The sequence below is a fragment of the Ambystoma mexicanum genome, chromosome 13 (genome assembly GCF_040938575.1).
Source record: "Ambystoma mexicanum isolate Mex_15411 chromosome 13, UKY_AmexF1_1, whole genome shotgun sequence".
Classification (NCBI taxonomy): Eukaryota; Metazoa; Chordata; class Amphibia; order Caudata; family Ambystomatidae; genus Ambystoma; species Ambystoma mexicanum.
The window spans coordinates 664,577,597-664,591,340 of NC_090938.1; the positions used below are offsets into that span (position 1 = coordinate 664,577,597).

The following is a 13,744-nucleotide window of genomic DNA, read 5'->3' on the forward strand; positions in this document are numbered from 1 at the left end:
GGGAAGAAAGGGAGACCACAAGGGTAGAAAGGGAGACCTCAGAGGTCGCAGTCCCTGGGCATGACTTCTGCAGCCTGCAGTGCAGGCCGCAGACGTATTTTACATGCTAAAGTGACACAAATTCTGGGGGGGATAAATGACATTATATCCCCCCCACTTAAAATTGTGTGGGGGGGGGTTTGTCCCCCCTGTCCCCGCCATGTCCTACGCCCATGGCTCCGAGGGCAGTTTATTTGGATTATAACAATAACGTGTTTGTTTTCATGTGTTTTATGAAGATCCTGCAGACCAAGGATTCTAAACGCCCCCCACCCCCAAACTGGTGGTAGTGTTAGCCTGATTTACCAATATGTTCTGTTAATCGGCCAAATGTTTGCGTTTATACATGTGATATTATTATTATTATTTACAGTTTTTATAGTGCACGAATCGGACCCGAAGGTAACGAAGCGCAGAACACGGAAGAACAACGTCATTAGTCAGGGGTCCAGTTAGAACAGTGCCTTATGGAAATAAAAAGGTTTTCAGCTTTATTCTAAACACCAGCAGCGCGGGCGCTCATCGATGGTCAGTCGGGAGATTGTTCCAAAAGTGTGGAATGGAAATGGAAGTTCTTGTTTAGAAGTTCTAGCAAGATTGGCTTTGGGAATAGTGAGACAAAGAAGGTCCTTACTTCAGCCAAACAAAGGGGTTGAGAAAGAGCAATGCCTTTTATAAACCGGGCATCCAACGAGGGACATTTAGATTCCGATCTTGGCATCCAACGGAAGCCAGTACATTTCAGACAGAATAGGTGCAATTTCCTCAAACTTTCTTTTGCCAGCAAGAAGTCTTGCTGCGGCACGAGGAGAAGATCCGAGTGGACACAAGGTGCAGTGCGAACCACCGAAAAGAACTGCATTCCTGCCATCACTATGGGAAAGCACCCAAGCCTGTAATACATTGCAAAGAACTCAGAAGGAATGAAAGACTTAGGCACCGAGTCACAGAGTGTTTTCGAATGGGGTTGTGCCATTATAAAACGCTTCTCTGAATTGGGACATTAATATGTCCGAATAGTGAAATTTGAAAGTTAGCAGCTTTTGATTTCATGATATGGTAAGCTTACCAATGTAGAACCCCAGGGATTTCACTACATAGAGAAAGCTTAAATGAACTGCCAAAAGAAGATATGTAGATAACCAGGGTTGGAGAGATGGTAGTTTACTAGGGCCAGAAAAGTGAATGACATCGATTTTTTTAGGCATTGAATTTTAAATTTGAGGTAGACATCCAGGCTTCAATTTCCACTAAGCACTATTTTAGAATAGAAATATCTGCTTGGTAGTTCATTTTCAGATAAAGTTTGGTATCGTCAACAAATTGGTGAATGTTGATCTCATCCAGTGGTGGAAATGGAAAAAATGTGGTGGGGGATCACACAAGGGCCGGGGTGGGGGAGGAGTTGGGGGTGGTGCCAGAGGGGAGTGGTCTAGAGGGGCGGGGCTGGCAGTGGACATCCGATCAAATGAATACTTTAAAAAAAATAAAGAAAAAAAAAGCTCCCGCGACGGCAGCATTGCCTTTTACCGCCGGCTTTGGCACTGGTGTGTAATGCACAATACTTGCTACATGTACAACTGATTCCTTTCAGTTGTACATGTAGCGAGCATTGTGCGTTACACACCAGTGCCAAAGCCGGCGATAAAAGTCAATGCTGCAGTTGCAGGCGTTTTTTTTTTTTTTTAATAAGTATTCCATGGGCTTGGGCGGCTGACTCTGGCTGGGTCCCGAGATCCGGCTTCAAATCTGGTGCCGAATCTCGGATCCGCCGAGAGCCGGCCCAAAGACCAGCACTGATCTCATCTATATGAACTAGGTCACCTAAGGGTTCAATATAAAGATTGAAAAGAGCAGGGACAAGAATTGACCAATGTGGAACCCTGTTTGAGACCAAAAGAGAGGGAGAACAAATGGGAACAGAGAAGACTGCTTGCTGATGAGATGATGGCTAGGAAGCAAACCAATCCAGTTCACAGACCCATACACTCTTATCATATTTTTAGTAGGTATTGAGTGTCACTTTATTGAATGCTGTATATAATTCCAGTAAGACCAGTAAACAGGCTTAATTACAATCTAGGATATGGTGGCGATCGTCTAGAAGAAGCAAAGTCACTGACTCAGGGTTATGGTGATGGCAGACGCCTGATTGCAAAACAACTTGTTGTGCAGCTGTCAATCTGATCCGTCAACTGCGTACATCAACGTATAACTCTTCATAACGTTATGCATAACGTTTAATTCGGTTGCAGAATTCACCTGCTTCAATGTAACCAATTCTGCATTGCTGCTATAGTTCTTAGACCAGCTTTCATGTGCACCTGTGTGTACATCCCATGGACCCTTGTGTGGTCTTGCTGCACTGTATACAGTTCTGAAATGTACAGGAGGCACTCCCTTGTCATAACTCTGTGTCTCTTTTCTTCACAGGAGGAGGAGGAGAATGGAAATGGCGCAGGTGAGCCCTGATTCTCTTGTCTGCATTGCGCCTGCTCTCATACATAGTGTCCATGGTTATGCATTGCTCTTACACACACATGTGCTTTGCTTTCAGGCCCCCACACACAGCGTGGCCGCTTGGAGCCCATGGACACCATCTTTGTCAAGAATGTGAAGGAGGGGGGTCCTGCGCACCTGGCTGGCCTCTGCACAGGTGGAAACCTCACAAAGCGCTTAGTCGCTCAGTGTGTGTGTCTGCGTGTCTCTGTGTCTGTCTGGTCCTATCTGTATGCGTTGTTCGGCTGTTCTTGCTCCGCTTGTTTTTGGACTGTCCCGGCTCAGGCTGTGTGCAGCCTATGCTCTGTGTGCTCAGGTCACGTGCCGCCCACTGTGATGCACCTGCTTGCTCTGTGTCTGTCCTTGTGCTCTGTAGTCCTATCCCTATGCCCTGATCCCCTCTTTTGCTCTTACAGGGGATCGGCTTGTGAAGGTGAACGGGGAGAGTATCATTGGAAAGAGCTACTCTCAGGTCATTGCCTTGATACAGAATAGGTGAGTGCCAACACGTCTCCTGGAGGTGGCTGGGCACCTCCCAGGGCATTTCCTGGAGGGATGGGGACACCTAATCACAGTCAGCGCAGAGATAACATTTGGCAAATTTATTTCAGGGAAGGGGTGGTAGAGAATGCCCATCCATTCCCCATTGTACATTAAAATAAGATATATTTCAAAATATACATCTGCCTCTGATGACAGCCACGCTGAGTTGCCTTCCTCTTCATAAGACCCTATGATAAGGAAACCCACCTGGCTGTCCATCAGTCTTACCTTGGTGAGCGTCTCCAGTTGTATTGTATTGTATTGTATTTATTAGGCTTATATAGCGCTTTAGACCAAAGCGCTGCACATATCACAACAACAGGATACAATTAACATAATAATAACAGTAACAATAGAAGCATTACTAACTTGAATCAGTCAACAAAACAGTATGTAGAGCAATTAGATGGAGGGGAGGGGAGAGAGGTGGAATAGAACTATGTGAAAGAGGGAGGGAGGTGGGAGGAGGAGGAAAGGAAGGGGTGAGGATGGGAAGGGGGAAAAGGAGGGAGATGCATGAGGAGGGAAGGGTGGGAGAAGGGGAGGGGGGAGAGGGATCATGGCGGGGAATGGAGAAGGAGCGACTTAGGAGACGTGCTGAAAGAGGAAAAGGTAGGAATAGAGTGGATTGCGAGAGGTAAGGAGTTCCAGTGGAGGGGGGCCAGGAGTTGGAAGGACCGGAACCGGGAGGAGACACAAGGGGAGAGAGGAACAGTGAGGAGGAAGTGGTCAGCGGAACAAAGGGAACGAGAGGGAGCGTAGAAAGAGAGAAGGGAAGAGAGAGGGGGGAGCAAATCGTGAAGAGATTTAAAGACTAGGCAGAGAAAATGAAATTTAAGTTGAGAGTGAAATGGCATCCAGCCAATGGCGGATAGGGAAGCAGATATGGAGTCACGTGGGGAGAGGAGACAGAGGGTACGGATGGCAGAGTGATAGATAGATTTGAGGGGGGCAAGATGTGAAGCAGGTAGACAAAAAAGTAAGGAGGAGCAGTAGAAGAGACGAGAGAAGATAAGGGAGGAGATTAAGAGTTTAGTAGCATGGAATGTAAGGGAGGAGCAAACTTTGCGAATATTGTAGAGGTGATAGCAACAGGCTCGAAAGGTGAGTGAGATATGATGGGAAAAAGTGAGAGAAGAGTCGAAGTGAAAGCCTAAGTTGCGGGCGTTGGGGGTGGGGGGGAGTAAGATTAGAGGGAGGAAAATGGATTAAAGGGGGAGGGAAGGGAGTTGGAAGGGAAGAAAACTACTTTCGTTTTGTCAGAGTTAAAGGAAAGAAAGCGAGAGGACATCCAGTTCTTAATAGCAGTAAGACAAGAGGAAAGTTTAAGGTGGAGGTCAGGAGAGAAGGAAGAAAAGGAAAGAAAGAGCTCTGTGTCATCGGCATAGAAATGGTGAGAAATGCCAAGTGAGGAGATAACAGGGGCAAGGAGGGAGGTATAGAGAGAGAATAGGAAAGGGCCAAGCACTGAGCCTTGGGGAACTCTGTATTCGAGAGGGTGGGTGGGAGAAGAGCAGTACAGGGGCTTGTATAATTAGCTCCCCTGCACGATGACCCTTGTTGAAAGTTTTGACGCTGAGGTCTTTGACACCGGATCTGACACATGTTGAGACAGCCTGTCTCCAGACAGTCAACACCAAGAGGAGATCCTTGAATTCTGAGGTCTTGCGCTGGTGCTTGATCATCAGCCATGTCTGAACCACATTGAACGGGTCTTAAAGAGACACTGGGGTGGAAGCTGAAAAAAAGGGGACAGTATATGATGGGTTCCCCGATTTGCAATCTTTAGAACTCAACATGATGACGTGTTGTCCGTTTCAGGATGCATGCAGATTTGAATGTTCCTTTCCAGGCTGCTCTCATCCCCATGCTCTGCTCTAGTTGATGTTCTGGAGAATTCTTCCTCCGAGGGAGCAGCCGTTCACATATTGGGAGATATTTTGCCATCTTGCCACCTTTCATGGCTATCATTATTTATTATAACTTTGGCAAAGCCGTTCCCAGCTGAGAAAGATTGCAGAGCGCCTCATGGGGACTCCTTGTTTCTGCCTGTGGTCTCCATGGTCTGCTCCAGGACCGATGCATTTCCCCCTCTGGAGAATGAGAGCAGTTCTGTTTACAGCGTGAGCCCTTTGTCATGTTATGAAATTACCATTTATACTGTGCACATCACCACCACAATGGCCTTAAAGCCCCAAGCCATGTCCATGTAGAGGCAATTTGTGACCCCACAGAGGGTAGCAGCCAGGCCCATGGGCTGTGGGGTGGAAAGGAAACCGTGTCAAGAAGAGCAGCAACAGGCAAAAGTGGGAAAAGGCAGGGAGACCAAAGCGTACGGCCCTAACTCACAACATGAAGGGAAATGAAGATATAAGGGTTAGTGATGGTAACCATTGGCATGAAGGGATACATGTAATCCAAAGAAAGGACGAGAGCTTCCCTTATTGGCCAGCAGAACTTTCATTGAGACGTTTACTAGTGTGGGTGTGATATTGCATTAAGGCTGGTTTTGGATGTGTGATGGCCTTGACAAATGCTCGCGAGTTACTGGGAGTTTTGCGATAATCCTAGTGGATTCCATTCGGACAGCTCGGCGGGGGTGGGGGGGATTCTGGTAAAGCAGAGTCCATTGCCAGAGGTGTCAGAACAGGAATTGACTGGGCGCAGAATGAGTGCAGGGAACACAAAAGGAGCGTTTGACAGATGGACTGCCCCACCCTGAGCCATATGAGACTGTCCTTGGGAGGATGAGAGAGAACACGTGCAGCCCTCGTATGTAGTTACTTAGCAAGCAAGCCAATGGGATGCAGTATGTGAGAATAGAATTAGAGCTAAGTTTGTAACATCACGCACGGTAGGCTCACTCAGACGAATGAGACATTTCCATTAAGTACAGCAACCTAGGAGGCCAGATGTGCATTGTAGGGCCTGCATGCAGCGTCTGTCTGGATTCTGAAGCACAGGCTTTAGGCCTTCCTAATCGGCCTAGGTGATGAGAGCACACCTCTCTCTCACTTGTTCCCCAGGCCCAGAATGGCCTCCAGTGCTCTGGAATTGAGCAAAATAAACTGTACGACCGTGTTGAGTAGCTCTGACAACTTTTCTTTGATATGATCTGATAACCGCTGAAGTTTCTGCTTAGTAAATAATTTGATCAGCAATGGGCACTAAATATTTGGCTGCTGCTCGGGGAATGCAAGCTAGTGCCATTATAAAGGGTTCAGCTAGTTGGCAGATGTTTGGGCCCGTGGTGTGTCATTGGGCATTGAGGGCAATGTCTCCGCTATAGCGCTGGGTCTGCTTGCTGGGTTCAGGGATGTCTTTGTTCTCGGCATGTTCATGTTTGGAGTAGAGCGCCAGGGATCACAAGCTGAAAGACACCAATTAGTGTACTTTATAATCAGGGCTTCATTAAGAAACAGGCCCATTGAGGAGCACAGCATTTTCTTGGATACACAAACTTCTCCCTACCAACCACTCCATGGCAGAAAAGTGCACAGCATTTGAATCTAAAACCGATATAAAGTTGCAAAACTGTAGTTACTGGCAAGTCCTGCGCAAATGTTAAGAAAGGAAATCATTTCCTTCCAATAACGCCCCGATGCCCAGTAGAGGCATGTGCTAGAGCGCAGGACGTTCAGTAGAGCAGCGCAAGAGGGCTCTGACAGCACTCGCTTAGCTCAGAAGAAGCCAGGGCAAGCCCTGCCACTACAAGCTGTGGCCCTGCACCCCTCCCAGAATATCTACCAGCCGACACCCAGAGAGTGGTCGCTTTCTGCAGGGAGCTCTTGGAAGACTGCAATTGGGAGCTTTATCTAGAAGTGCCCAATCTTCCCTTTGGTCGCTGGTTCCCTGGAAATTGATGTTATTCAATAGAGGATTCTGCATCGAGGTTCCTTGCCGGATCTTGAAATTCTTTTGTTAAAAAAAAAAAAGTCCCCTTGAAATAATCGTATTAAACATATATAGAGGCGAGTGAAAAGAAGTCCTCCAAGTAAACCTGAGACTGCGCGAGCTGGCAGTGCGTGGTCTCCTAGATTCTGTTGACGGGCACTTTAGCAGAGCAGTAGCCGTGATCCGGACCTCCTGTTTCTGCGCTGTTTTCTTTGTGTCAGCTATTATTTATAGTAATCTCTTCAGACTATTTTCCACATGTTTTCTTCAGCATGACAAGGAAAAAAAGCGGCTATAGTTTCTATCTGCCATTCGAACAGAACAGCGCTGCATGAAGTATACTTTGTTCCATGTGATAATGTCTCTGTGAAAAAGTCACCAGGTAGGTGACTTTATTTCCCTGAGCCCTAAAATTCTTTCCCCAAATATTCCAGGAGCAGTATAATTCTATATCATTCCCTCCAATCCCAGAATATTTGGGGAAAGTGTTTTGATTGTCGGCACCACCTGTTCAACATCCGCAAGATCCGCTCTTCCCTCACCTTCCACGCATCTAAACCCCTAATTCCCTCCCTTATTTTCTCCCGCCTCTTCTACTGCTCCTCTCTTCTTTTTGGTCTCCCCGCCTCTCACCTGACTCCCCTAAAATCCATCTACCACTCCTCCATCCGTACTCTGTCTTCTCGGTCCTCCTGACTCTATCTCTGCCTCTCTCTCTCAACTCGGCTGGCTTCCCTTCCTCTCACAACTGAAATTTCAATTCCTCTGTCTTGTCTACAAATCTCTCCATGACCTCGCCCCCCCATATCTCTCTTCCCTCCTCTCATTTTACCATCCCTCCCGTTCTCTCCGGTCCGCTGATCTCTACCTTCTCACAGTACCCCCTGCCCCTTGCGCCGCCTCGTGCTTCCGCTCCTTCCAACTCCTTGCCCCCCTCCACTGGAATTCTCTACCTCTCTCCATCCGCTCCTCCTCCACCTACTCATCCTTCCGCTCCTCCCTGAAATCCCTTCTTCTCCACTCCCCCTGACCCTCTCCTTACCACCCTCTCCCCTCCCCAAACCCCTACCCCCTCTCCACTCACCTCCCCCTCCTCCCACTGACCTCACTGTACACTGCCACCTAGAGGGCAAGAGGCCAGCTGGGACTCCCCCCCCCCCTACTCCCCCTGTCTCCCACCCTGCTAGCATCGATCCTGATTCTCATACCCTCTACCTTCCCCTCCCCCCTCTCCCTCCTCCTCCCTTCCCCTTGAGTAAATTGTTCCATATACTGTACTTCTGGTTTGTTTCACGTTTGTAATAAGCTTTGCAAAATGTTGTATCTTGTTGTTTATCTGTAAAGCGCTTTGGCGTAAAGCGCTATATAAATTCAATAAACATAAACATTGTTTTGGAGGGTGCATTTGTAGGGAAATGTCACCACCTGGCGGCCATTTTCACTGCCACATTGGTGGTCACAAAGCTCGATGCGAAGACTTCTTCTTAGGAGCCTCAGCAGCGCAGACCTTGCTCCTCGCCCCCTGTAAGATGATAAGCTCCTAGTAAAGTTACTCTTCACATTCAGTGACTCGTCTGCCTAGGGGAGAAGCCTTCCCCTCCTTAATGAATTCATTGTTTATTGTTCAACGCCTCGTGTGAGGTCCCTGCAGTGCCCGCTTGCGGGTCTCCATTGTTATCCAGCTCACCTTGGCGCAGAGGACGGCATCTGAGTTAAGCCCGGGTTCCATGCCCTGCTTGCCACTGACACGCTTGCTCCGCACAAGCGCTGGAAAGCTCCATGCACTTCGTTATGCTACCAGGGAGTGAGTAGGGGCTTTTCAATATAGTTAAAGACATAGGAAATTGCAGGTGGTATTGTGAAAGACCCCCAATGCAATGAAGTACCCAATTAACCCTTAAAAACTGCAGCTAAAAGGAGGCTGGTTGAATGGGCAAAGTAGTAGAGTGCTGTTGGGCCCAGAGAAAGTACATGGGGAATCCCAAGACCCCCCTCACTGAGTCAGTGCTCGAAGACGGGGACATGCACAGTAACAAACCTCGCCTCCCCCAACCCTTCTCGCCCATTAACCAAACTTCTGTTCCAACAATTCTCCAACAAACAATTCCAACAAAAAAAGCGGAAGACAGAGTTTCAATTTGCCTGCTCTGGAAGGTTTTTCCACGGGAAAGATTATTTTGGAGTTTTCTTGACTTTCCGTTCGCACGCTGGGGATTCGGGGACTTCGGGCCAGTGCCGGCAACACCAGGGAAGGCCACAGAGAGGAGCGTCAAATGCAAGATGGCTACAGCCTCTAATATTGATGCAGCCCAGCAGCCGCTTTCTCTTCACCTGGCCCGGGTCAATTTAATGATATTTATTTATTGGGACATTTGCATGCCGCCTATACAGCAGAAAGTTTTTCCAGGCGCCACAAGACAAAAAGGGGTTTTGGGGGAGGGGGAGTCAGGGGAGGATAATTTGTTTATTTATTCAAAGTTTGCTGGTCAGCCTGAAAAGGAAAGGCTGGTTAACCAAACTTCTACACACACAGGCACACCCGCACAAGTATGTATTGGGGTGTCTGGAGGACCCTCACCCAGTTTCCACTGGATAAAAGACAAACTTTGGATACTTTTGTCAGACAGCTTCCAAAAGCAGAATGCCTCCTTTTGGCCATTCCCTCATCATTCATAGGAACAGTGAAAGGCCACAAAACAAAACGGGCGTAGCACTTAGAAAATGCTTGAGTAAATTATTGGCTGCCATATTGGGTCATTTAGCTGCTAGCCTGTTGGAAATGACTACTGAACTGATTTAGACAACAGAAGAATCCAGCTAGCACCAGCCTGCTTTCGGCATGCTTGCAGAAGGAGAAAACTCAGCCTGGGGCCAAGCAGAACCCCAATAGCCACAAAGACTAGTAAGGTTAGCTCAACCAGAAAACTTGGCATCTGTTGGGGGACTTCAGTAGAAGTCTGGTTGACAGCAAAAAGAAAGCAAAAAAAAAAACAGAAGCCAACAAAACATTTAGGGGACACTCAAGGGAGCAAAATGACCCCCAAAGATGAAAAATCATGACCTACCAACATCATTATAGGCTTTTCCAGCTCTAGATGGCAGAATGCATGCCCTGGGACCTCTGTAGATCACCCTGCCCGTATCCATAGAGGACATTATACCTATCAACAGGGTATTTACCGTCAGATTCCCTCCACACTCGGCCCCAGCCCAGCCTTAACGAGGTGAATGCGTGTAATTAGGATTGTGCCTGAATTAAGGCACACTGGATTATGGAGGACTGCAGCAATAAACCTACAAGGTTACTCATAACGTGGCCTTCCAGATGCTTTGCCCTCAACTCCCATCATTCCAAGCCCGCGCAGTTGGTGGTGTAGGATCATGGCAGTTGTAGCCTTAAACATTTGTAGGGCACTCACTAAGTAACCGTGTGAGTCCAAACTTCAAGCGGCCAGGTGATAGGAGTAAGTACTTTTCCTGCAGTGTTTTCTACAGCTGTAGGTGGCCCTGTTTACTCCTTCCTTTCCAAGCACACCGGCTGAGAGACTGCTGCTTACCCATGTCACTGTTCCAGCCATGGCGCCTCTTAGAAAGGGCTGCCATGCCTCAGTCACATACTCGTCTAGGTTACAAACGGGGGGAATTGGGGCTCGCACCCATTTTAAGAGAGTCGATGGATACCACAGATGTTACACCAAAGGCAGGTCTGGCGCTGGGCGTGTACAGCTCCACTTGGCCAGTCATGGGGTCCCATGCAGAGGGTACCATTGACTCGGAACTCCCTTTGTTGCAGAAACTTGCAGGCTGCAGCATGATCCGTGTGCTCAGAGTGCACTCGCACGGACATGCCATGTTACAGAGAAAGAAAAGCTATTACAAAAAAGTTATGTGCAAGCATGGGGTGGGGGCGAGCAGGTGGTGCCGGCAGGACCGTAACAATGTAACCGTTTGCCGACGCCAGTGCCGCCAGGATTTCATGTGACATGGCGTGCCCTGGGGGCCATTTCAGAACGTTCCAAGAACTTCTGAAACAGCAGGCAAGCCAGCTACTCCGTCGCTTTGCCAGCAAACGAACTTCAGTGCCTGGAGCTGAGGCCCTCTGGACTCACGCGTTGTTGTGTGCCGGAGTTGTGGCCTGGTCGTTGGAGAGGCCAACCGTGCTGAAGACGTGCAGCAGTTAAGGTATGGAAAGGGCGAGATGACGAGGGTCTAGGGTCTAGGGGACACACACAGCCTCGGCAGGTGCGCAGGAATTCATGCCATGGTATACTGCTCTCTAGAGCGTGCACACAGTGCAGTCGCAAACACAGCCCATCGCTAATGCCAGCTTAGAATGCTCTGAAAGGGACTATCGACAGCAACGTGCGATCAGGGAATCCGGAGCATGGCCCGTGTCGGGAGTTGCATTGCAATGTCATATAAATAAGTAAAACAACTGGAAACAACCACCTGCCAATTGGTTTATTCAGAGGTTCCCTCCATCACAGCTTTGGTGTCACAAGGCTGTGTAGCGTCTCGTGGTGGATTTCTGGGCACGCATTCAACTCGAATTGCATAAAAACACTGCCGCAACAGCAAAAATGAAAAACGTGTATGTAATGCAGGCAATGCTCCAGATAAGATTTGGAAGTGGGAGTATTTTACTCCCTATTTTTTAAAGTTTGGAGTAAAAGACATTTTTTTTAGGGAGTAAAACTGTAAGTCCAATTCCCAATTAGAGTATTTTAAGAAGCGAGTAAAAATGTTTTAACTGAAAAATGGAAATGTTTTTGTAATATTTATTTCTTTGCACCTAGTTATTCGTGCACATTAAAAGACACATGTTTACTTCTTCCAGTCAGGCAGTTATAATGGGTTCTAAAGAAAGCTGCCCATGTGTCCACCGTGTTGAGTGCCGCCTAGCATCAATCTGCAGTGGGCCCAGCTAGCACCCATGTTGGGTTGTCAGGCGGAGGAGAGGACGGAAGTTCACATTTTATTGAGGCACGGAAGATGCCGGCGGAAATAAGGATAGCACATGTTATCATGCTAGATTATTGAGGGAGATGCAGACTGTGCTCTTGGGCCATGCTATAGTTTGCGTGCATGTGGCAGGAGGTATGTAAAATGTTCTTGAGGAGTGTAGACTGTGTGCACATGTTTATATTGTGTACACCTCGCAGAAGCCATAGATTGTCCATGCCATTGAAATACCTGTGATAGGTGCGCTCAAATATACATTACCTCTCCACCCAAGGACCGCGTTAAGGCTACCGTGTAGGGAACCTGGCCGCTTAATATGTTTGTCATTTTTACTTATCTTAAATGTGTCGAGGCAGCATTTTTGCCAGAGCTTACTCCCCATCACCTTTACAAAGCATGCACATTAGTGCAGCATGAATATTCCAGCGTAACGTGAACGCGCAGTAACCGGTTCACCTTATGATTGGTGGCCGATTCCCGAATTCTAATGTGAATAATGGTTGCCAGCAACCTTCTCTGGCGAAAGGCTATCCTACGTGTAGCGGGACTGGGCTACTGCATAAAGAAAGCACACATTTATTTATATTCTGCTTTTTCATGTCTAGTAAAAGGACAACTCTGCTTAATATTGAAAAGGAATGCATAAAAACAGTTTTCATACGCTCCCTCGTGCACCATGGCTGCTAGACCAATTTGTACTATCAAATAATGCTGACCCCTACAAATCCAACCCCCTTTGATATTGCTCCTCCACATTCAATGTGTTTGTGTGTCAACACTCTGGTCCAAACAGAGATTATGTTGGCCGCCCCCAGCGCTGCATATAGTTTCTAAGCATGTGCTTGGAGTATGTGATATAGTGGCTGTGTTCAGTCATTCCCGGCATCAGAAGCACACAGATTTTAAATTGGTTGATTCGCTTCGCATCACAACCCGAGTTACAATTAATAAACCTAAAAAGAATGTTACACTTTTTGCCTAACATAGTTCTATTCGGATTGATATATCGTAGAACCTTACAATGGTATGTTTCCTTTTCAAGTTATCTTTATAAAGCAGAGTATTGTTAAAAGCCAGGCATGGGGGTGAGGAGGGGAGATGCCGAGAAGGCAAGTGAGTGAGTCATAAATATTTGCCCAGGATGTGGCAAGAGAGTTTGCAATCCTGGAGACCGGTGCAGTTATTTTTCCATGATGGTGGCTGCTTTTCAGGGAACAAGTAAAGGATGCATGTCGGTAGACAGCGTAACTTTTTTTTCACAGGGTGCACGCAACCCCTTGTTTTTTGTTTTTTTTAGGTAGGCAAGCTTGTTAAAGTATTCGGATACTAGAATTTTACCCAGGTTGTCATGTTCCCAGCGCAGACACTTACACAAGACACACTTTGCTTATTTAAAAAAAACAGAATTGTGGCATTATTCCCCCATCTTGACTGGGAGACTCTTTCAGTGTTTGACAAATGCAGGTTTCATCTATGATCTGATGGAAATATTACATTCTTACAAAAATAAACACTTTTTGGTGTTAAATATGAACATCTGAAAATAATGTAGTCAGTTACTTTAAAAGTGGTGTGTGTGATATTGGTTGGAGGAGGGCTTAGATTTAGGCAACTAACTTGTGTTTTTCTGTGTGCTTTCAGAATGAAATGGCCATTTGCATTTCTTAACACGGAAAGGTTACAAGCGTCTTGTCCAAAACAATGGTCCCTTGAATGAGCCATCATTTATAAATTGCTCCTGGCCAAAGTGTATGAGTGGGTGTGATGTGAGATATGTTGAAGAGGAGGTTTTTTTCCAAGTAGGAGT

General features: G+C 47.1%; 1 protein-coding gene across 4 annotated transcripts in view; it reads left to right on the forward strand.

Annotated features, from left to right (window-relative positions):
- The window catches only part of ARHGAP23 (Rho GTPase activating protein 23), a 635,536-nt gene that overhangs the window by 419,966 nt on the left and 201,826 nt on the right, over positions 1–13,744 (forward strand). For all 4 annotated transcript variants that reach the window (XM_069634667.1, XM_069634666.1, XM_069634669.1 and 1 more), the window contains exons 3-5: positions 2,473–2,500; positions 2,597–2,695; positions 2,955–3,033. In XM_069634667.1, the coding sequence (XP_069490768.1) occupies positions 2,473–2,500; positions 2,597–2,695; positions 2,955–3,033 (206 nt within the window). The remainder of the gene's footprint in view (positions 1–2,472; positions 2,501–2,596; positions 2,696–2,954; positions 3,034–13,744) is intronic.